Here is a 24,011-nt window from a genome sequence, read left to right on the forward strand (position 1 = left end):
CAAAAAACAGTATTTACAGTTTTTAACTCAGCACATCAGAGATTTTCCTCCAAACACCCCCTCCCCAAAAAATTTTTTTAATTCAGAACATTTTTTCTGTCATTTAACGATTATAGACATTTATTTAGGACTTACCCTAAATAACCCTAACCCTAACCCTAACCCAATTTTATGGAAAAAAGTTTTCTCAACTCTAATATTTTCTACAAACTCTTAAAAATACTTTTCAAAAAAACTTCACAAAAAATTACCAAATTGGCTACAGAACACACACGGGTCCTGATCAAACCCGTGGGGCCTTCCTTGAGAGAGGGTGTCTAGTGATAAAGGGCCGAAACATCCGATGACCTCAAGGTGCACTACTGAGGACGTGTTCTGAAATTTAGTCCTAAAAACAATCCAGCGCTGGACCAATGTAAAAACATAAATCATAAATTAATATATTCCTTACTATAAAATATTCTGTTCAAACAATTTTACTATCTTACCAAAAACATTTTTAAGCTTTACTCCACTTATTCTCCTTTATCATGTACTTATTTTGACACCTTCACATAAATTTATTTATATCAATTTTAATTTACATCTCAAGCCCTAGACCCTTAAGTCTAATACCTAATCTCCACCGGGCCCTGGGGACCCCACCCCCCTGTCAGTACTTTGCTCTCCACTAGACCCTAGGGACCCAATCCTCCTGTCGGTGCCTTGCTCTCCACCAAGCCCCGGGGACCTGACACTCATACCTGTGCCTTGCCCTCCACTGGGCCCCCACGAGCCCATACTTAAGCCCCCCCTCCGCCCTAACCCTAAACTTGACCCTGACCCTAACCCTAAACCTAACCTTTACCCTAACCCTAACCATAACCCTGACCCTGACCCTAACCCCAACCCTGACCCTAACCCCTAACCCCAGACCTAACCCTAACCCAACTATCCCTAAACCTAACCATAACCCTGACCCTGACCCTTACCCTAACCCTAACCCTAACCCTTATCCTGACCCTAACCCTAAACCTAACCCTAACGCTTAGCCTAACCCTGACCCTGAACCTAACCCTAACCCTTATCCTGACCCTTATCCTGACCCTAACCCTAAACCTAACCCTGACCCTAACCCTAACCCTAACTAACCTAACCCTAACCCTAACCCTAACCCTAACCCTAACCAAACCCTAACCAAACCTTAACCCTAACCCTAACCCAACCCTAACCCTAACCCAACTATCCCTAAACCTAACCATAACCCTGACCCTAACCCTAACCCTTACCCTAACCCATTTTTATGAAACATAACCCTAACTCCTCCCTACACCCTAAACTGAATCATTTGAACTTGAGGCCTAAACCGAACCAGTCACACCAAGTTTATAACCTAACCCTAAAATAACCCATTTTTATGAGTATACAACCCTTACCTAGTCCCAGACCCTAAAATTAACCATTTGCACTCGAGGCCTAAACCGAACAGGTCGCACCAAGTTCATAATCAATGCCGGAAAAACCTTAACCCAAAACTAACCCCTAAGCTTAACCAAATTTGGGACCTTTATGAAAATTTAACCATAACCCAGTCCTTGACCCTAAACTGAACCATTTGAACTTGAGGCCTAAACCGAACCAGTCACACCTAGTTTATAATCTAACCCTAAAATAACCTTTTTTTATGAATATACAACCATTACATAGTCCCAGACCCCGAACTTAACCATTTTATCTTGAGGCCCAAACCATACCAGTCACACCAAGTTCATAATCTGTATCTGAAAAACCTTAACCCTAAACTTACCCCTAAGCTTAACCAAATTTGGGATCTTTATGAAAATTGAACCATAATCCAGCCCTTGACCCTAAACTCAACCATTTGAACTTGAAGCCTTTTGCACTTAAAAATATGAACCCAAAACATGAAAACCATATCCCACCATCTGCCCCCCCCAAACCCCCCCCACCCCCAACACCAGCACCACATACATGTACACACAAAGACACACACATCTCTCCACACACGCTCCTTCATCTCCCTCCCTCTCACCTCTAACTGCTCCATTTCCAAAGAGGGTCAAGGTTATTGACAAGGAACCATGGATAGACAATACGCGCCGGCCCGTGCAAGCCCTTGACATTCCCATTCAACCGGCCAGTCGATTGATGAACCGGGGGGTGTCACTGTAAATTTCCCCTAACCTAACCCTAACCCTAACCCTAGCCCTTAACCCTAACCTTCAGAACCCGCCCCAACCCCAACCTGGACCCCGTGGTGACCTTTATGGCGTGTGCTCTCCTGAGCCTAGACAAAAAGGAGAACAACACTACAGTGGTTTGCTGGAAATCTTCAGGCTGTGTGCAGATCCTGTGGATTCTGAGCAGCTGTGATTTAATCAGTCCTGAAAAACTGTTTGGTATGTTAGCTGCTTTTTGTGCAGAAGTGCATGTGTATCTGTGTCTTTGAAATAAATCTTGATGTCCATTATTGTGTTGTGTGAATTTGGAAAATTTAATATATTTTAGATCAATCAGCACACCACTACTCAAAACAATAAACTAATTTTTTTATGAATGGATCAAAGAACTTCACACTGAAAGGCTCATGAGTCACAGGTTGGCCACCCCTCATCTAGCCTGACAGATTTAGTTATTTATTTATGTATTTATTTATTTATTTATTTTTAATCTTAAAAAGTATTCACCACATTTATTTAAGACATGGAGTTTACATACATTTCTGAAAGACTAAGACACACTTTTTAAATAAAGTTCACTGAAATGTCCAAAAGGAAAAAAACATCTGCTGTTTCTAGCTTTATATCAGAAGAGCAAAGGTCAGACAAAAGTCGTCCAAACCTCTCCCATTACTGGCAGTATCCTTAAACAAACATATTACAGAGGTTCAGAGGAGGGGAGTTCAGTGTATAAAGGGGAAATACTGCAGTGACACAGGCATTCACAGCAGAGATGGGAACTATCGGAGTCATGTGTTGGAGCTCACTGTGGCCTCTGGCCTTTGTGGTGTTTTCTCCTCTGGTGTCTCAGGCTTTTCAACCTCAACTGTAAGTAGAAATGTTTGCACTTATGGTCTACTCCACTGCTGATACTCTTAATGTTACTGTCAATACTCCTTTTTTAACTCTCAAGTACTAACACTCACCAAATAAATGTAGAAAGACTTTAAAACCTATCTCTGTCTCTGCTGCTTCACCCCAGGGAGGTGATGTCTGCCCCAAACCTGCTGCGTGTTGGAGTAGCAGAAAAAATCTTTGTGGAAATTCAAGATTGCACATTTCAGCATGAGGTTGAAGTAAATATCTCTGTAAGGAATCATCCAACCAAAGTTCAACTGCTGGCATCCACGCTTGTGACCCTGAGAGCCAGAGACAACTATCAGAACTTTGGTGAAGTAACGGTAATGAGGGAGTGCAACAGGTTGAAACTTGATAACGTTAATTTTGTTTCTGTGTGTGTGTGTGTGTGTGTGTGTGTGTGTGTGTGTGTGTGTGTGTGTGTGTGTGTGTGTGTGTTTAACAATGAAATCAAAGGTTCTCAAACACAATTCATTCTCAGCTGAAATGGTTTCTCTCATTTCAGGAGGTTTTAAAAATTGTATATTTTATTTAAAAATGCGTGTAGTCAGCATGGGGGTCTGTCATGAAAGAACACTGACTTAGGAAACATTTATTGAAAGAGCAAATATCAAGATCAAGGTTCAAGCTTTCTTTGTTGGTATCCAAAGGTAGAGTTGGTTCAGGGAAACCAGCTGTTTAAATAACCAACAAATAGCACAAGGTGATAAAAGACATAGTGACCAAGTGCCCAGTACTAAAACAGCAACCCTCAAACTGTAAGGACATGAAGTGTGCATCAACATACAAATTTTTACTCGGCACTTCAATAATCAAAGTACACCTGACTTTTTGCCTTAACAGGTCTAAAGTTTTAGTCTCTTTTTATTACAAACTACAAATAGAAAACATATAGCTTTGTGAATTCCTGTTTTAACTTGAAGATGGCTTCAAATCAGAAATTATTTTGAATATTTAATGTCATCCTCATCATTACAATTCTTCGTTACTTAATTTTATTTTTATAGTTACCTAAAACATGACTTTGAAGGTCTTTTCTGAAAAGTGATGTGAAATTCTGGTGTGCCTGGAAATCCTCCTTCTTCAGCTCTGCTTGGAGCAGAGGGCTTTTATTGGGGTGGGGCTTTGAAAAGATGACACGCCGTCAGGCCACGCCCCCATTCAGGAGAGAATGAGGCTTTAAGTCCATGGCTGTAATCCAGACCCCCTACTTTACTGGCAGTGCCTACTGATTTGGCTCTAATTCAGTGTTTGGTAGACAGAGTGCAAAAATTTGCAAAATCTGCAGTATTCTAAAAAAAAATCCCATCAGATCAGAGTGCCTAATACCTCAAGAGAAGGGAACCAAAAAACAGGATGGTACAGGTCGGTTATTTGTGGGCCTGTCCGAGTTTCAGTCAAATGTTAGATTGGAATTACTGTTTGACACATCATTTTTAGTGATGTCCACAGGAAACAGAAAAAGAAACAGAAAAAGAGCAGAACAGGAGTTTTAGGCTGAAGAACTAATAATGTCTATGGCCTTCTCATTTATGTGTCTTCTCTCAGATCCCTGCGAGATACTTCAGTAGAGACCCAAACCAGAAGCACTATGTGTACCTGCAAGCTAAGTTTCCTGGTCAGATGCTGGAGAGGATTGTTCTGGTCTCCTTCCAGTTTGGTTTCATCTTTATCCAAACTGACAAGACCATCTACACTCCAGAAAGCTCTGGTGAGTCCATATGATTAACTAAGATTTGTGCCACTAGAAATATAATTGTAAAGCTTTTTTTTTATTATTCCTGATTTGAAATTTACTTAACTGGCTTTAACTCAATTTGCTTTTTTCTTTCTTTTTTTTTTGTTGATGCCAAGATAAGATATTTATCAGTACAGTCGCGTAATACTATAGTTTGAAATGTGACATAAAGCAAATGTTGTAGTAGCCAGCTAAATGCAGCGCTATCGGCAGCCTGGTGCTCCAAAGTATCTATAGGCTAACGTAACAACAAGCTAACTTTGTCAGTTTGTACCATAGTTTAGCAGCTGTCTATATCTATCTCTACTCACAGCCTGGTGCTGCTGCTCTGTCCTTTTTCTGTCTGACAGTTTGGCTCCAGTGTCCACCACCACTACAAAATTAATCACAGAAATTGTTTTAAGCAGAGAAAAGCGAAGATCTCTCTTCTCTCTACTTAACCTCATCAGCCGGCGTGGTGTTGTCATGGAGACCTAAAGGTGCTTTAAATCAGTCTGGTTCTGCTCAATCACAAAGCTGAAAATAGCAGTAGACAATCTTATTTTACAGTGTGGATTAGGATCAGGCAGATATCTAGAAGAGAGACTTCTGTAGATCACTTAGAAACTCCTCACATCTCATTATGTCCTTTTAGCACTGTCCTCTGATATCAATGGATCATTAAATCAATCAGTCCTCATTTATATATCGCCAAATCATAACAATCTTTATCTCAGGACACTCTGGAAAAGGTAAACACCTGTCAATGTTAATGTTGATCAAATTATTTTAGAAAAAAAATGTAAAAGGTCAGTGATTTGATATTAGTGTTACTAAATGGGTCCACAGAAAAAAAAACTTGACGATAGCTGGAGTTACCAAAAGTGAAGGTTGTGCTTTACTTGCAAAACAGGTGCAAAAATGAAGATCTCCGGAAGAAGAAAAACAAAGCGGTAACAAACATGTAAACTGTTTGTCCATGGGTGATGACTGTACCTGCAGCAGTCCTTCTCTGAAAAACAGACTCCTCCACGGCCATGTTGGCCAGAGGCTTTTAAATGCTAAGCCCCTCCCTCTGGAACCACCCACCAGCTAGAAAAAAATATACTAATTAACTAGAATTAATCAAACTAACATGAAAACTTAAAGCACATGAATGTATAACACCCCGTGTATGTATTCAAATGATCTTTAACCAAACTGTAATGAAAATCCAACTATGTATTCCCACACAAACCCAAAGAAACAGACCCTGCTTAAATCTGGAATGGTTTCCTCCTTAATCAACACACCTGAGCCGCTCCCCCTCCCCCCTTTGAAAGGACACTTCACCCACAGCTCTGGTTGCACCATGGGAACCTGTGGAGCAGCAGAGAAGCAGGTGGGGTAAATACAATAAATACTGCCACTAAGGGAAACCTGTCAGTGTGTGAGTGTCAGCTTCACTCCTCAGTCTTTAGAGAGAAACAACATCATTGTCACAATCAGTCAGTATAAATCACAATTTAAGGATTGGTGGGGGATGATGTAGAGTAACCAGGTTAGCAATTCTGATTCCTTACATGACGAGAAAGGACCCAGTGGAAACCAGAAATTAAAAAACTACATCACAAACTGGAGTTGGAAATCATAAACAACTCACTGCCACAGATATTGTTTATTTATTTATTTATGTAATCATTTATGTAGCTAGCTTGTTAGTTCTGTTAACTCATTCATATATCTTTCTTTGTCAGTCTTGTACAGGTTGTTTGGAGTGACTCCTGGAATGAAGCCTGTAGAGAGAGGACACACTGACACCGACGCCTCCGTCGCCATCGAGATTGTGGTAATCTCTCAATTCTTAATTCTACTTTTTCAGCCTTAACTTTATTTAAACAGCACTTTAAAATAAGTTTGCCAAATCATTGTACATAATCCTTGATTATAAATATCTGGTAGTGAAGAAAAACATTAATAGACAAAAAAAAAACAATAGAACAGCGTTCGAGCGGGTGTCCTGGGTTCAAGTCCAGCCTATGGCCTGTTTCAAATCCCCACTCTCAGCTCCTTTCCCGCTCTATCCACTGTCCTCTCCTCCATCATTAAAGGCATAAAAAGCCCCAAAATAATTTTAAAACAGAAGAAATAATTTGATCTGCTGATTGAAACAGAGCATGGGGCAGTGTCAGTCTGAAGCAGGTCAGATGGGTACTCTGGGGCAAGGCTGTGAAGAAAGTAAATAAAATTATTTGAAATTTAATCCAAAAACGAAACTGGTAGCCTATCGATTGAGTTAAAATCAGAGTCCAGTCTAAATCCTTGGTTTGTTATAGCCTGTGTCAGATCTTGGCTAGGATCTAGATCAGCATGAATGATGGAGGCATGGCTGGGCCCAAACAACATGACCTCAGCCTCTTTATCATTCAGATGTAAAAGATTCACTTACGCTCATACCTTTTTTGCACTTCAGCTGCACTTTAGCAGCCAGCTACAGAAGTACGCATTTTCTTGTTTTTCATGTAGATTAGATTAACATCAGCATGGAAATGAGAGGCAATGCTGTGTTTTCTGAGAATAAACCCCAGAGGAAGTACGTAAAGGCAGAACAGAAGGGGGGAAAGAAAACAACCTTGAGGTACTCCACATGTGACAGGTGCTACATGCGACTCATCCGTTCCAGTACAGAAAAACTTCTACCTGTGATACAGGATCTGAGCCACGCTAAGATCTCCGGTGGCAGCCATGTTGACAGCAGCTGACAGGTCCAACAGAACAAAAACAACACAGTGACCTGAATCTGTGGATAAGAGAAGAGCATGACAAACCCTCAACAGAGCTGACTCAGTGCTGTTAGCTTTTTTCCTCTCAGACAGCATTCGACTGACCATGAGCAATTCTCTCAAGGGTTTTTGAAAGAAAAAGAGCTTAGAGATGTCATTTGAAGCACAGAAGTGTCTAAGCCAGACTTTTTCCGCTGTAGTCACCACCACGTGTTTAAAACTCACAGGCATAACTCCATTAATAAGCTGTGCTTTATGATATTAAGATATGGGCCAGTGTGGAAATGAAAAGCTCCTTAAAGAGACAAGGAGGAAATGGATCACCGGGGGACCCAGTGGGCGTCTTATAAACCAATTAACTCACTTAAAGAAGACAGACTGACGAGCCCAAACTGGTCAAAAACAGCAGAACATGTGGCAGAGTAAGAGGGGACATAAAAAGGACAAATACGGTCCCTAATGCCTGTAACCTTTCTGATTAAAGGTCTAAGCTCATTCCTCAACTTAAAGCAATAAAACCTGAAGTTACTTCTTTATGATTCTGACTCACTCTCTACGCCCTGATGCAACCATTACCTCCCTTCACCAAAACAATGTCATCACTGAGGAAATCAGGCACAGAGATTAAAAACAGACTATGCTCAGGAGTTAGGATAAGAAGAGGTTGGTTTGAAAAGCTCAGTGTATAAACCCGTTTTGTTTCTGTCTGGAGAACCCTGATGGCATCACCGTGGAAACCAGCTTGGTCTCCCTGGAATCAGGAATGTACTCTTATAGTTTCCCACTGGGGAAAATCGTCAGGTGAGTAGTTCCCCTACATCACACGACATTCCCAGAGTTGGGCAAATTACTTACAAAAAGTAGTAAGTTATAGTTCCTGGTTACTTTCCAAAGAAGTATTGAAATTAGAAACTGACTAACTCCTTAATAAATTTAATTATTTACCAGCAAAAAGTAATGGTGATGTTACTTTTTGGAAAACCACTCCAGACTTGTAAACTTGTTATTTGCAGCTCTTGTGCCGAGTGAGCTGGGTTGCAGCAGAGCTGCTAAAGCTCCAGATTTAGGCAGGAGTCTCCCGCTGTCCCTCTGACTCATTACATTACATTACATTTCAATTCATTTCAATTCATTTCATTTCCACTGCTTATCCAGGGTTGTGGGGGCAGCAGTACCATCAGCAAAGATCAATGACCTCTGTCCCTGATTTGATTATCTCCCTTTTAAAAGAAAAAACATTAAGAGGGACATAAAAAGGGGATTTGATTATCCCCCTTTTTAATTATGTTCCTCTAATGATGTCAAAGTCGGCTTCTTGTGCCTTAGATCCAAACCTTAGCATCCACCCCTCTCCCTGGAGTTGGTTTGATCCAAAGTCGCTGCAGGAGATCGTCTCTGACTGCAGGTTACACAGACGCAGGAAGCTGAGTGAGAGCGTGAGTGAGCTGAAGAGTTCCAGCATCAGCATCAGCTCTTTGTTCAAAATAATGATGAAAAAATGAAGTTTAATTTGACCTTGAGCCAATCATCATACCTAATGTGTCTGACACAACGTAATGCGCCACATTTCACTCCTGGTTAACAGTTAGGCAGTCGATATTTTTGATCAATAGGTTATTAGAAAAGAGGAAAAAAATCTATGTTTGTAACGCTGGTATTTTCCACAGTTATCCAACTCTGGACACACATGTATGTTTCATGTAAGCATATTGGAGGGTTTAAAATGTTCAAACATTTTAAGGAATCTTGTTTGTTTGTGTGTGTGTGTGTTTGTGTGTGTGTGTGTGTGTGTGTGTGTGTGTGTGTGTGTGTGGTGTGGTGTGTGAAGTTCTGGACAGTGGAAGGTGGTGGCAAAGTATCAAAGCAACCCTCAGCAGAGCTTTACAGCACCGTTTGAGGTGAAGGAGTACGGTGAGTCCTCTAGCCAACCTGCTCCTATCAACACCTGAGCTTAAAGTGTGTGTTCTTCTTTTAAAGTGGGGTCACATGGGGCACATGGGGCACATGGGGCAACTACATGTTTCTCCAACACAGCTGAGCTCATAAGTCTTTTTGCATCCAAAGCTAACGGTGTGTCACTGTTGCTTTCATGGTTGCAACCCTCCAACAAAAGGGACATACCATCCCTCAAAGATTTAAAACCAAAGACATAAATAAAACTCTTTCTTTTCACAGTGCTGCCTACTTTTGAGGTAAAACTGATCCCTTCTACACCCTTTTTCTACGTGGATGACACGGAGCTTAATGTCACCATTGAAGCCAAGTATGTTTTTGTTTCCTGTTCAAAGACCTCATTGAAAATAGAGGCTGTTGTTCAAAGCCCGCTCTGTAAGAAGTATGCTTTGATGTCCTCAGTGTAGATAAATGTCAATCATTTCCATTTTTTTCTTTCAACACATTTCAGGTATCTGTTCGGTGAAGAGGTAGACGGGTCGGCGTGGGTGGTTTTTGGGTATATGGATGATGAAAAAAAGTCCAGCTTCCCCAGCTCGGTCCAGAGACAAGCGGTGAGCACTAAGCCACGCTCTGCTGCTGCTCAGTCTGCCAGTTTGACTGTTGGTTGATCATTTTGAGTAGGTTGTGTTCCAGGTGTTTACAGCCACAGTATAGGAGTGTGAATTCATTAAAATCCAGCCTGAAATCTTTAGTTGTTAAATTGAAGTCATCCGGATTGATTTGGACTTGGTCCAAAGCAGGAGGCATGTACCCTCTGGACTCTAATATCACAGCACCAAGAGATTACATAATTTAACACACCCTTACCATCTGTGTGCATTTCAACACTTTATTCCTTCAGATCATCAGAGGAACTGGAACGGCCACGCTGAAGAGAGAGCACATGAACCTGCCCAACATAGATATCAGCAAACTGGTGAACAAGCACATATACGTGTCTGTCAGTGTGCTAACACACAGCGGTAAGAGACAGCTTTGTGTTTGTGCTGCACTCTTACTTTCATTTCACTTCCTTGGATTTTGACTTTTTTGTATAGATTATGATTGAGCTGAAGATATCAATGTCTCTATGAACGAGAGGGTCATTTCGTATTTATTGCAGTGTGCCGTGCCCTGCTTCCTGTGCCTATTTAACCTCAGAGTGCTCGGCTTCACTGTGTCCAAAGCTCACCAAACGTTGTAGGGCCTGGACTGATTTCAGTGGAAGAAATATGCCCTGCCAGGTTCTTCGATGGGTTTTTAACTGGTGGCCCATTATCGCTGTCTGATACTCAAAAAGATAACTGCGATTTTTATCGACAGGAGTCTTTCTGACTTATTTTAAGTGGACAATCTAACTTTTTGTGAATTTTCAACAGGTGATGAAATGGTGGCAGCAGAGAAAAGAGGTATCCCTATCGTGACATCACCTTATACCATCCATTTCAGGAGAACGCCCAGTTTTTTCAAACCAGGATTTTACTTTGACCTAACGGTACAGAACTTATTTCCACTGACAGAAAAAAAATGACAAGACCTAACTGATGAAAGTCTCTCTCACTGTGTTAATACAGAGACAACAGTTGTATGCAAAAGACATGTATGAAGTTAAAGATTTGTTAGATGGGTTATAAAAGTTCATCTCTTTTGCCTCTGATGCCAGATTGAAGTTTTGAACCCCGATGAAACTCCAGCCCCTAATGTTGACGTGCTGGTGGAGGCAGGCTCACAGGCACTGACTAGCCAAACGGAGGCCAATGGTATGGCCAGACTGACCATTAATACAGATAAAAGGATCCAACCACTCAACATTAAGGTAGGTTGTTTGTGTGATTGTTAGATTGAAATCTGAAGTCTGCGATTTATTAAACATGTTTATATTAGGTTCATCTGTTGAAGTGTGTGTTTGACATTTTTAGGCAAAGACAAATGCTCCCAAACTCTCAGGAGAAAGGCAAGCCACTGCCACCATGGAAGCCCAACCATACAGGGCAACAAACAACCAGTACATCCACATAGGTAAGAAACATCATATATGTCAAAGCAACATGTGATACAATCAGCGCTGCCGGCTGAAGTGATAAAAGAGTCAAATTTCCCCTCGTTGTGAAATTCTTTTCTCTCAGGGTTGGACAGAGCTGAAGTAACTCTACATGAAAACATTAGGATCACCTACAGCTACAACATTCTGCAAAATGAAGTGAAACAAATAACACATCTGGTGAGTGATTATTTACATTTGTTCCTTCGTACAAACAGAAAATAACACACGTGTCCATCCTGTCGTGTTGAACAGTCAGTTTTGTCTCCAGATATTGAGCAGAGGCCAGCTGATTAGTTATGGCAGTCACAGGACAACAGGTCAAGTAAGCATCGGCTCTACACTTCGCATCACCAAAGAAATGATGCCATCCTTCCGTATCATCGCCTACTACCATACAAGTGCTAACCAAGTGGTGTCAGACTCTCTGTGGATTGATGTCAAGGATTCCTGTATGGGCTCGGTGAGACATGTCGCAGAAACAAACCAGAAATGGGGTGATCCAAACTACTTCATAAAAAGTGAAAACGGAGCGAATATGGCCTAGTGGTTTAGGTCTCGCTCCATGAGGTTCCCCCTGCCATGGGTGGCCCAGGTTTGATCCCGGCTTGTGGCCTCTTTCCCACATGTCTCTCCTCACTCTCGCCCCCTTTCCTCCTCTATCCACTGTCCTACTATCACATTAAAGGCATGACAGAAAATAACAATAAATGTCTTTAAAAAAAAAAAAGTTGGAAACAAGATTTTAAGATGTGAGAATGTTTTTCTAAGCGTCTCTTTCTCCTGCCGCCTGTAGTTGAAGTTGGAAGATACCAGATCTGGCACCAATTACCAGCCTCGATATAACTTTAAAATGAAGGTAACTGGAGATCCAGGGGCCAGAGTGGGGCTCGTGGCGGTGGACAAAGGCGTGTATGTCCTGAATGACAAGCACCGTCTCACTCAGAAGAAGGTAGTTTCTTCCATCCTCTCAGAGAGGCCAACTGATTACCTTTGTTCGGGTTGAATTGCTGGTTAAAGCACAAACATAAATGGTTAAAGATCATGAAGCTGTGTTTGTGAATAACCTTATCTATCTTCAGATATGGGATGTTGTAGAAAAGTTTGACACAGGCTGCACACCAGGTGGAGGACAGGACAACATGGGCGTGTTTTATGATGCTGGGCTGTTGTTTGTGTCCAGCACTTCAGCGACACCTTACAGACAAGGTAAAATCACTTAAGCTTTCACTGTCGTTGGTCGTTTTCTTTTATCTGTGATTATTTGAAGCAGGAAGTGTGTGAGAAGAGACAAAAAAAAATAGCTAATCCCTCAATGTCTTAACACTGTGGGAGCTGGGGTCAGTTGTAGCTCTTCAGACCATGCAGGAGTTTGTACAGAGACATTCAGAAATGTCTGAGCACAGTCTGAAAATTAATACATATTTTTAAACCTTTATTTAACCAGGAGATAAAATCTTTTTGACATTAAAAAGTATCCTGGTCAAGACAGCAGCAGTGAACAGGGTTCCAGACATACATTAAAACAGACATACATTATGTATGCTCCAAGTGCCGTTAAACAGATCAGGAAATTTCAACACAGCTCTTCCACCTTCTGATTTTATTTAGGATGCTTACAGTATTTTACTTTACACACAGAAACAAATTTATTTAAAAAAACAGAAAACCACCAGGGCCAGACTCATCACCCTCTGATGCTGAGTCAGCTGTGTGTCTTTTTCACTGATCTATTCAACAGCCCTCTAAACATTTGAGAAATAAAACTCCAGTTTTATCTCTCCCTGTTCACAACTTTCCTACTTTTACGACACCAACAATTCCGCATGATCTGTTTTGAGTCAACTCTGAGTGTTACCACAAGGTCTTTCTTTTTTCTTGTTGTTATTGTGATGTTTGGATGTTTTTTTTCTTTTCAGAATTAAAGTGTCCAGCAACCACTAGCAGGAAGAAACGAGCAGGCACCATGATTGAAGTCAGAACTAACCTGTGTAAGAATCAATACTCCTGTTACTGATCATATGGATGACACTCTTAACGTCAAAGGGTAAACTGACTTAAAAAAAAAACAAGAACCTTTTTACAAATAATCTGCAGTCATAAAGTCCCAGGGACTGTGGGCTTCATGAGCTGAATCTTTCCCAACTTGACCTCAGGCTGATTATTTCCTTACAGCCAACCAATCAGTCTTTATTTATACAGCGCCAAATCAAAGTAAAGAGGGTTTTCATGGTAAAGAGGGTTATCCTGGTAAATAGAGTCATCCTGGTAAACAGAGTTATCCTGGTAAACAGAGTTATCCTGGTAGACAGAGTTATCATAGTAAAGAGGGTTATCCTGGTAAACAGAGTTACCCTGGTTAACAGAGTTATCATGGTAAACAGAGTTACCCTGGTTAACAGAGTTATCATGGTAAACAGAGTTATCATGGTAAAGGGGGAAATCCTGGTAAACAGAGTTATCCTGGTAAACAGAGTTATCCTGGTAGACAGAGTTATCCTGGTAGACAGAGGTATCCTGGTAAACAGAGTTATCATGGTAAAGAGGGTTATCCTGGTAGACAGAGTTACCTTGGTTAACAGAGTTATCATGGTAAACAGAGTTATCCTGGTAAACAGAGTTATCCTGGTAAACAGAGTTATCCTGGTTAACAGAGTTATCATGGTAAACAGAGTTATCCTGGTAAACAGAGTTATCCTGGTAAATAGAGTTATGATTGTAAACAGAGTTATCATGGTAAACAGAGTTATCCTGGTAAACAAAGTTATCCTGGTAAACAGAGTTATCCTGGTAAACAAAGGTATCATGGTAAAGGGGGAAATCCTGTATAAGGGGGGATCATGGTTTACAGGGTGCACATGGTAAAGAGGGAAATCTGCGGAGGTTTAAATGCACACACAGGGAGGTCTGCTAGGAGGGAGCTGCAGGAGTCGATGCATAATATCACAAGAGCCTGTACCAGAAGCTGGTGGCCTGTTGGGTCAGGTAGGTTCTGATCCTCTTGATGTTAAAGAGGTCCTATCCACAAGATTGAGCAATCAAAGCCACGTGAACCTTGGAGGTCAGCTGGTCATCCATCAGGACACCCAGATTTCTGGCAGAGTTTGTGGCACAAGTTGATTGGAATCAAGCAGGACATTAATCTGTAGTTCAACCAAGGAACAAGCAGGGAGGACAATGAGCTCAGTTTTGGACAGATTTAGCTGAAGGTGGCGTTCCTTCATCCATGTGATTTAAACACTTCTCCTCACCATGTCGCTCTGAAGGATCTGTCTGTGAGGTCGGACTTGAACCACAACGGCGCAGATCCTGAGATGCTAAGTTCAGAGAGTGTGGAGAGGAGGACTTGATGGTTTACTGTGTCAAAGGCAGCAGACAGGTCAAGCAGTAGTAGGGCAGAGGACTGACCAGCAGCTGAAGCCGGTGGCAGTGATTCTGTGACTGACAGGATGTAGTCTCAGTGGAGTGGTCACAGCTGGAGCCAGGTTTTCAGTAAATGCTCAGACACTTGGTTATAGACTGTTCACCCAAGTATTTTTAACAGGAAAGGCAGTAGTGAGACAGGACTGTAATTTTCAACCTGGGCTGGGTTGAGATTTGGTTTCTTAAGCAGTGGGGCGACCTGAGCTTGTTTAAAAGCTGTGGGGAAGACCCCAGATTCCAAGGAGGAATTGACAATGTGTGTGACTGCAGGTTTGATTTGGGGTAAAATGGTCTGCAGGATGCTGGTAGGTATAAGATCAAGAGGACATGTTGTGGGTTTGGAGTTTAGGAGAAGTCTGGAGACCCCCTCTACACTCTGAGGAGCAAAAGAGCAGAGTGTGGCGTCAGTAGCAGGTTGGATCTGACAGAGCTGGTCAGGGTCAGAGAACAGGTTGTTGATGTTTGCAACCTTCTCAGTGACAAATGAGGCAGACTCGCCCGGAGTCAGTGCAGTGGAGGGCTGAGTGGTTGGAGGAGAGAGTAAGGATAAACAGTTTTTTGTGTCAGTGGCAGCACAGATCTCGTTCTGATAATAGGCTTCCTTTGCTGCTTGAAGGCAGGATATGAATGATGCTAGTTTTAGCTGGTATGAGGACAGGTCGGTGGGTTTTTGAGATTCATGCCACTTTCTTTCTATTGCCCTGAGTCCTCCTCTTTGTTCCTTTAGAACTTCAGAGAGCCATGGACCAGGTGGCTTTGTCTTAGCAGGTTTTGACACTAGGGGGCAGAGTTTGTCCAGAGCCGATGCCAGAGAGGAACAGAGTGTAGCCTGATTAACGGACAGTAAAGAGAACTGAGAGTGGTTGGGCAGTGTGGAGGACACTGCATCAGCCAGCTGTGTTGCTGTGAGGGACCTCAGGTTTCTGTGGAAGGAAACCATCTGCATGCGTGCTTGTGTTTGAGAGAAGGCTGCAGAGAATTTTACCAAGAAATGGTCCGAGAGGTGTAGTGGGGTGACTGTCACTTCTGCTGTGGAGCAGTTACCAGTCAGCACCAAGTCAAGAATTCTGCCAGCTTTGTGAGTTGGAGGAGAGGGAATCCAGTTTGAGGCCAAAAGAGGAGAGGAGTGGCAGAAAATCATTTGCCTGTGTCTTTTCAATGTTCATGTTCATGTCTCCCATGACAACCAGTGGTGTGCCATCATCAGGGATGTCAGAGAGTAACATGTTGAGTTCTGGGACAAAGCTATTCAGATGACCCCCTGCTGGGTGGTACACAACCAGAACATATGCTTTCATTGGCGCAGTAATTTTTAAAGCATGATAAAGTAGTGCTGTTTTGTTGCTCAGTGGACAGATATTGGTAACAGTCCAGCTGTCTGGAATGAGCGTACCTGTACCACCTCCTCGTCCAGCAGAGCGAGGTGTGTGACAGAATGTAGAGCACATAGAGAGTGCAGCTGGTGTCGCTGTGTTTTTAGGTGGATCCATGTCTCAGTCAGGGCCAGGACCTGAATATCTGAGAGATTTCTCATTGAACTGATGAATTCCATTTTATTCACTGCGGATATATATATATATAATACATCTCAGCTTTCAGTTCGAGTTGACCATGACCAGATTGATTTACAGCACGTCTAGGTCTCTATGACACCACCATGCCTGCTGACAAAGTTTAGCAGAGAGAAGAGGTCAACCAATCAATCAATCAATCAATCAATCAATCAATCAATCAATCAATCAATCTTTATTTATATAGCGCCAAATCATAACAAATGTTATTTCAAGACACTTTACAAAAACATTTACAGGTCTAGACCCATAAATGTTGATAAAATTTTATTAGCAGAAACCCAACATCAAGACAAGCCAGAGATCTGTGTTTTTCTCTGCTGAAAATGATTCCTGTGATTAATGTTGTAGTGATGGTGGACACTGGAGCTTAACTGTCAGACAGAAAAAGGACAGAAGAGCAGAAGAAAGAGAAACAGGAGAGAGATAGAGCACAGGCTAAAGGCTAATTAGCCTTTGGCTTGGCCTGTATCACTCTATAACACAGAGGCTAAGCTGTTAGTGCTAATGTAGCCTCCAACCCACAGTCAGCAGTTATTCTGCAGTGGTCTGTTCAAACTTGAGAGTCTATCAATAAAATGAAGAGTGAGGTTACGTTAGCTCTGATTGGTCGATGACTGAGAGGACATGACCAGGATTCACTAACATTACACATTACAGACACGTCTCACAGCATCAGACTGCCAGCTGAGATAAATATAAATGTCTACTGAGCAAGTCAGGCCAAATGGGCTGGTGCTGCAGTTCGTCCCTTGAAAACAGTGGTCTGTCATTGTACGTAAAAAAAGGAGACTAAACTGTGAAATCTAACATCTGGCAAAACAAGTACAAAAAAGTCCCTTTCTAAATAACAGAGCATGGTTAAAAAGAAAGTGCCAGGAATGTGCTCCTGTCCCAATACTTTGAAACCTTTAATCGGCACTAAATTAAAATGAGTTAATTTTATTTGATATGGCACTGTTTTCAGTTAAATTTAGGCACTAGCTAATCAGCAAACTTTTAAATTCTGTATTTTTTCTGCACATAGCCCCTTCTGTTTTGTTTGGGGTGACGTTTTAATCTAAAGCCGCGTTTCCACCGAGCAGTCCGGGTCGGTTCGTCTCAGTACTGTGCGCTTTTAGCGGCGTTTCCACTGACTCATCCCGGGACGGATCCCTAAAGACCGAGACGAGCCGTCCCACTTTTTTGGGACCCTTTCGTATGGGTGCCAGACTGAACCGATCCGCTCTCGGGAGGTGGAGCAACACACTGCAGACGATTGATTGGTCAAAAGAATCGTCACTCACCCCGACAGCGGCTGCATTTCTCCTGGCGGCTCACAGACTTCTCTGAAACGAAGCTTGATTGTTCTTTGTAACAGAGAGTTACATGAAAATCACAGAGAGGACGAAATGCTGCATGTCTTCCATCTGTGCTCTTTGTTTACTGTGTCGCGTTTTCTTCTTTGTTGGATTTAATCGCGGGGTAAGCTGCTACGGCATCGCGCTATTGTTTACCAGCTGTGGCTTCCGGCATGCGGCTTACACGCCGCCCACCACGAGAGGGCACAGTTTGCTGTGGAAACGCAAACGGGATGAGACTTTACTGTCCCAAACCGTCCCAAACCGTACTGAACCGACCCGTACTGCTTGGTGGAAACGCAGCTTTAGTTCCTATCACCCCCCCTTGTTTTTTTTTTCCATTTATTTTTATTTACAATTCTGTATTTATTGGGACAAATCTCTCTTTATGTAACATCCGTTTGTTTTGAAACACATCACCCTGCTTCTACTTTCTGTCTTTCACCTAGTGAGTAACTATGAAGAGAAACTGCCACGTGAATGTTGTCTGGATGGTATGAGCGACACCCCTGTGTCGTACAGCTGCGAGAGGCGCAGTGAGTACATTTCCAAGGGTCAAGATTGTGTTGAAGCCTTCCTGCGCTGCTGCAACGAGATGGAAAGACTTCTGGCAGAGAAGAGAGATGATGAACTCCAAATGTCTCGAAGTAAGGAACTGGGATTAAAACCTGGGGCCCCCTGTGTCAATATATAATTAAAGGGGACACATTACACAAAATCCACTCCTGTGAAATATTTTCTGAAAATCTCTCCTCAAGCGAGCTGTTCTGAAAATACAGAACATCAGAACAGAAGATCAGATCAGAACAGAATTGTTTGTTTGTTGTAAAGTTACCATGGTAACGGAAAACCTAAATTAATGATCATACTGTTTATTTTGTTTTTTGTTGTTTTTTTTTTTTGGGGGGGGGCCACATACATAATTTGGGGACATGAATTTCTAAATCAGTTGACTTTAAGTTTTTTTTTTAATGTGTAATCTTTCACCTCTAACAAACAGAAGAGGAAGCTGAATAAACTCTTTAATCGCGCTCTAGGTGAGACCAATGATGACATTGACTCCATTGAAGTTGTATCTCGCTCCAAGTTCCCAGAAAGTTGGTTCTGGGTGACTGTGGATCTGCCCTCCTGCAGTCCATCAAATCCTGACTGGTAAGTTTATGCAAAAGACGACTGCCACTGCTTTGATTTCTTTTTTAATTATCTTTACAACTTATATGTTTTTAAAAACTTTGTCTTTGTCTCAGTGGACCCACAGCTGCCACAAAATACGTCCCCTTGCCAGACTCGATCACAACCTGGCAGTTCACAGGCATCAGTCTGTCAAGAACTCATGGTGAGAGAGTTTTTTAAAGTTCTTTTTCTGCCCCGAGGAAGACTTCTAACACCGAAACAATTCACGTCCAAACTGCAACAATAAAAAGACAGGTCAGGTTCACTCACCCCCCAGCAAAGAGACAGATTATTCATTTGACTTTGACACAAGGATGGATCATCAGACATCCTACAGGAATACATGAGAGTTGGCAAAGGTTGATGAAACTGATGTTGGTGTCCAACCACACACGCAGATTTCCTGGAGCACCATCCAGGTCAGGAACTGGGATTAAAACTTAAGGTTAAGGTTCTGGGTGAGGTGTGAGGTGAAAGATGTTGGATGGGTCCAAAAATTACCCAAGGAATGCTTTGGTTTCAACTTATTTTTCTCCAGTTAGAGTGTCCTCAGTCATTTCCTCTAAAGCAAAGCTCTTTATCACCATGGACACAGCAGGTTTCAGCCTTTCTTCTAAAAAAGTTTAGGCCTGAGCTGGCGCATCATTGGATTGACTGGAGATGAGATTCCAGAGACCAGTGTTTTTGCACCATGTTTGCAGCTGGTCACGTCAGCTAAAGATGCTGAAGGGGTTGGATTTTTTATTTATCTTTCTTTTCTTTTTTTTTGGAGACAGCAATTGTTGTTAAAAGTGTTGTTTTTTGTTGAAGTTTACACTTGCAAATGCAAGGTTGTTTTAATGGACATATACGTACATAAGCTTAAAAAAGTTATTTTTGTTCTGGCATCGCTAGTTTACACAGAAGTTCAATAAATGACCTGTGTCTCCAAGCACAGAACCAATCAGGGCTGACTGGCACTGCTGCACACATTTCTAAAATAGATAAACCTAGCAGATGAGAACAACCGCCATCTCAATAACGTTCCCCAAAATGTTTAAGCTCTTTAATTGTTACACTCATCTATCTTCCTCTAAGGTATCTGTGTGGCTGATCCATTTGAGGTCGTTGTCAAGAAGGATTTCTTCATCGATCTGAAAGTGCCGTATTCTGCAATCCGAGGAGAGCAACTGGAAATCAAGGCTGTTATACACAACTACTCCCCGATACCTGTTGAGGTGAGTCAAGGGGCCCAATCAGTGGATCCAGAAAGTCTACACAGGCCAGTTATAATGCAAGGCACAAGTTCTGAAATGATTTATCTTGATTCAATTATTACTGGGCTATCCCCTGTACCTGGGCTCCTTTTCTTTTTCTTTCTCATTTTAAAAAGTCACACAGCTTCATGATCTGATTTAATGGTTGTGAGGCGTCAAAAGCTGAAGTTCCTCTCCTCACAACCCACAAAGGTCAAGATCAACAATTTGAGCCTGCTTAAAAAGGCGTGAATGTTGGATAAGTGTCAGCTGGATATCAGCCAATTTGCAAAAGCAACAACAAGCACCCCGGCACGAAAGCAAAAGCCACAACACAACAGAAATACAGTAAGAACAAGGACCAGAGTCTCAGTGGACACAGAAAATATGTGAAAGAAATTAAATCACTGTTTTCTTTTTTAACTCCAGCAGTAATAAATATAGCTCTAATGCTAATGTCATGGCATGTCATGGGATGTTGCATAAACATTAAACAAGAAAGATTAGCTCTATGAAGGAAATCACAGGCTGATGGCCCTGCTAAACTAAGCTAATCATAGCTAAAGTTAAAAAAGAAAATCACTGACTTACTCTCACAACTTCCTGTGTCCGTTGGGATAACTGACCTCTTTCCTCTTGCTTTGAGGCTGTGCTTTCATTTTGTTGTGGCGTTTGCGTTCATGTTGTGGCTTTTGCACATCACTGACACCTACTGGCCATTGTAGCAAATAGCGCAGCACTTCCTGACAAGACCCTGCTGTATGAGCCTGGATTTGCAAAACTGAATTTGAATCCATTCATCCATTTTCTTAAACGCTTATCCTGTTAAGGGTTGCGGGTGGCTGGAGCATATCCTAGCTGTCATTGGGCGAGAGGCGGGCAGCCAATCACAGGGCTGACACAGAGACAGACAACCATTCACTCACACACTCACACCTACAGACAATTTAGAGTGACCAATTAACCTGGTGAGCATTTTTTTGGGATGGGAGGAAGCTGGAGTACCCCAGGAGAACATGCAAACTCCACAAAGAAAGGCTCATCAGCCAACCTGGGAATCGACCCGGTGACCTCCTTGCTGCGAGGCTGCAGCGCTAACCGTTGTGCCACCGTGCAGCCCCTTGAATTGAAACATTATGCTTTCTTTAAAGAGCATGATCTGACATTGATTAAATGTTTTGAAACTTCTTGAATTCAAGCTACTTAAAAATTTAACTCTCTGCATTCCTTAAATACAAAAATCATTCTCAGTTCATTTACATACATTAAAAGGACTTCTGTAAATCTGTGGATCTGTGCTCGATTACTCCTCCTAGATGACATACTGGTCGTGTCATGCTAAAATGAAATTCTACTTTTCATTTTTGGTTTTATACAGTTTAAAGGGAATAATTTTATTTCCAAATCCAAACTGGATTCAGTTTCAGATCATGCTTTTCAAACTCAGTTTAATGATTTGAGTTTATTTTATTGTGGCATGGCTCGCAGCCCGTGCTGTTGTTCACTAACATGATTGTTGAGTGCATCGTCAGTCTTTTACTCTCCGAGCTGATTGCCACGGGTAACATTCCTCCATTTTTTCTGTGTTGATCAATGTATATTTATATTGATTCAACTTAACTACTGATGTCTCTGTTTCCCCATTTTTATCCTGAAGGTGCGTGTGGAAATGAAAGAGCAAGAAAACCTGTGCAGTTTGGCTTCGAAGCAGGGGAAATACCGTGAGGAGGTCAGAGTTGCTAACCAAAGTACACGAGCTGTATTCTTCATCCTCATCCCCATGAGAGACGGACAGTTCCCCATCGTGGTCAGAGCCATCGCCAAAAACGCTTATGAACTCAATGATGAAGTGACCAAGATGCTGCGGGTGGTGGTAAGATCAGAAAAAGGAGGGTTAGTGGGTTCAGCATTTTTTAAAGCATGAGTTTATTTTGTCTGAAAAAAGATAAAAATGTTTCCATGTGTTTTCCAAGGCAAAAAGGTGTGAGGTCAGAGGACAAAACAGTGCTTTAACTTTTACTCTCTACGTTTCCCTTCTCCTTTTTTTTCATTTCACTTCAACCAGTAAAAAATAACAATGAAAAAAAAAAGTCAGGTATAAAAGGAGCATGAGGTGCAGACTGAGGGACATTTACAGACTGGAGCAACACTGCAGAATTAAACTTTGATCATCACAGTTTGTACAGACTTTAACTTTTTATACAATTACAGACATTGTTTTTTGGACACAACACATTTGAAGCATTAAAAATTGATTTGTTTCACAGATTTTTTAGGGTCTAAACTCGCACATAAAGTTCTGTTCACTTTTGAAACTGAGTCATTCAAGCTGCAGCAACATTATTCCCAGGTTAGGTTTTACATTTTGACAGATCTTTAACCGCTCCAAACCAATCACAAGATAACATCTTCAAGCTCAGTAACTATCTGTAGGAAGCACCTTCAAGATTAAAACCCTGAGCCTCTTTCTCTTGATTTGTTTATTGACACAATGTGAAACACACATTACTTCAAAACTAAATCACAAGTATGTGATGTGATTTGTTGTTTTCAGTCTGACGGGGTGCTGGTGAAAACACCAAGAACCATAAAACTTCATCTAGCAGAAGGTAAGCCTACCACTGATGTTGATAACTTCAAAAGAGATCATGAATAATCATTATAACTCACCGCATGTTTCTCTTCTTTCAGGTGGTAGACGAGAAATAACCATCAACAGTGAGATTCCTACAGAAGACATGGTCCCAAACACGTATAAGAGCACACTCATCTCTGTGTCAGGTGGGACCAAACGTACATCTCTTCAAATCTAATCTCAGTTTGTGTTGAAAAAGAAGGGTAAACTACAGCTTCAAACTATTCATACCCCTGACACATTCTGACCAAAGCTTTTTTGTTTGATTGTTTGTTTGTTTGCTTGCTTGCTTTATCAATTAATAAATTTTATTTGGATTGGAAATGACACTTGCAGCTCCTGGGGGGTAACAAGACAAGATACCAGCATACCAACTTTGGGGGGAAAAAAATAATAATTCTCAGATGTTTTTTTTTTTACATTTAAGCAAAAAGTGTCCTGTCTGAAATGACCCATGGCCTCCAGAGTGATCACAAGAGAAGCCTTCATTAGCTACAGTAGCAATCAAGCACTTCTTGTATCAGCTTTTTTACATCTCCACTGGGGTTTTGGCCCATTCAAGTTTTGTGATGAGCACCAGTTTTTTGAGGCTGCAGAGTCTCCTTGCAATCACCCTGATCTTTGGCTCCTTCACAGATTCTCAGTTAGACCCAAGTCCAGACTCTGGTGGGGCCGCCCTACAGCGTTCATGTTTTTGTCCACTTCCAACGTGTGTTTAGGGTCATTGGTGAAATGTCCAGTTTCATGGCAGACTGTCCATTGGCCGAACAACACCCCCAAAGCATCAGGTTCATGCCAGCATGTTTGACAGTGAGGATGATGTCTTTAGGGTCGAAGGTTAGAAGGGTCAAAGAAACCTATAGTTAAGCAGAATGACTAACAAGTTAAAGGGGCCGAACTCAAGACCAATCACTAATGAAATAAACAAGAAAAGCCCAAAGTCTTATGGCAGAAGCTGAACCACTCTTTTAGCCAAAGTAGTCTCTGCAGATGACACACACACACACACACACACACACACACACACACACACACACACACACACACACACACACACACACACACACACACACACAGTTGAAGACCAACTGGCTCTAAGTGC

The 24,011-nt window shown here is 41.8% G+C and overlaps 1 protein-coding gene across 1 annotated transcript in view; it reads left to right on the top strand.

Moving 5' to 3' along the window:
• The first annotated feature begins 2,970 nt into the window (after positions 1–2,970).
• The window catches only part of LOC141791699 (complement C3-like), a 57,974-nt gene continuing 36,933 nt past the window's right edge, over positions 2,971–24,011 (top strand). Inside the window, exons 1-24 of the mRNA XM_074672335.1 lie at positions 2,971–3,047; positions 3,202–3,400; positions 4,626–4,788; positions 6,531–6,622; positions 8,269–8,357; positions 9,385–9,467; positions 9,732–9,819; positions 9,961–10,063; positions 10,354–10,474; positions 10,871–10,986; positions 11,155–11,307; positions 11,411–11,510; positions 11,618–11,712; positions 11,804–11,995; positions 12,329–12,484; positions 12,615–12,741; positions 13,452–13,523; positions 18,316–18,513; positions 18,904–19,018; positions 19,114–19,202; positions 20,117–20,256; positions 21,932–22,147; positions 22,829–22,883; positions 22,966–23,055. Coding sequence (XP_074528436.1) covers positions 2,971–3,047; positions 3,202–3,400; positions 4,626–4,788; positions 6,531–6,622; positions 8,269–8,357; positions 9,385–9,467; positions 9,732–9,819; positions 9,961–10,063; positions 10,354–10,474; positions 10,871–10,986; positions 11,155–11,307; positions 11,411–11,510; positions 11,618–11,712; positions 11,804–11,995; positions 12,329–12,484; positions 12,615–12,741; positions 13,452–13,523; positions 18,316–18,513; positions 18,904–19,018; positions 19,114–19,202; positions 20,117–20,256; positions 21,932–22,147; positions 22,829–22,883; positions 22,966–23,055 — 2,929 coding nt within the window. The remainder of the gene's footprint in view (positions 3,048–3,201; positions 3,401–4,625; positions 4,789–6,530; positions 6,623–8,268; positions 8,358–9,384; positions 9,468–9,731; positions 9,820–9,960; positions 10,064–10,353; positions 10,475–10,870; positions 10,987–11,154; positions 11,308–11,410; positions 11,511–11,617; positions 11,713–11,803; positions 11,996–12,328; positions 12,485–12,614; positions 12,742–13,451; positions 13,524–18,315; positions 18,514–18,903; positions 19,019–19,113; positions 19,203–20,116; positions 20,257–21,931; positions 22,148–22,828; positions 22,884–22,965; positions 23,056–24,011) is intronic.

This window comes from Halichoeres trimaculatus, unplaced genomic scaffold (genome assembly GCF_033239565.1).
Source record: "Halichoeres trimaculatus isolate MK-OKI-2021-1 unplaced genomic scaffold, fHalTri1.1 fHalTri1_scaffold_6, whole genome shotgun sequence".
NCBI lineage: Eukaryota > Metazoa > Chordata > Actinopteri > Labriformes > Labridae > Halichoeres > Halichoeres trimaculatus.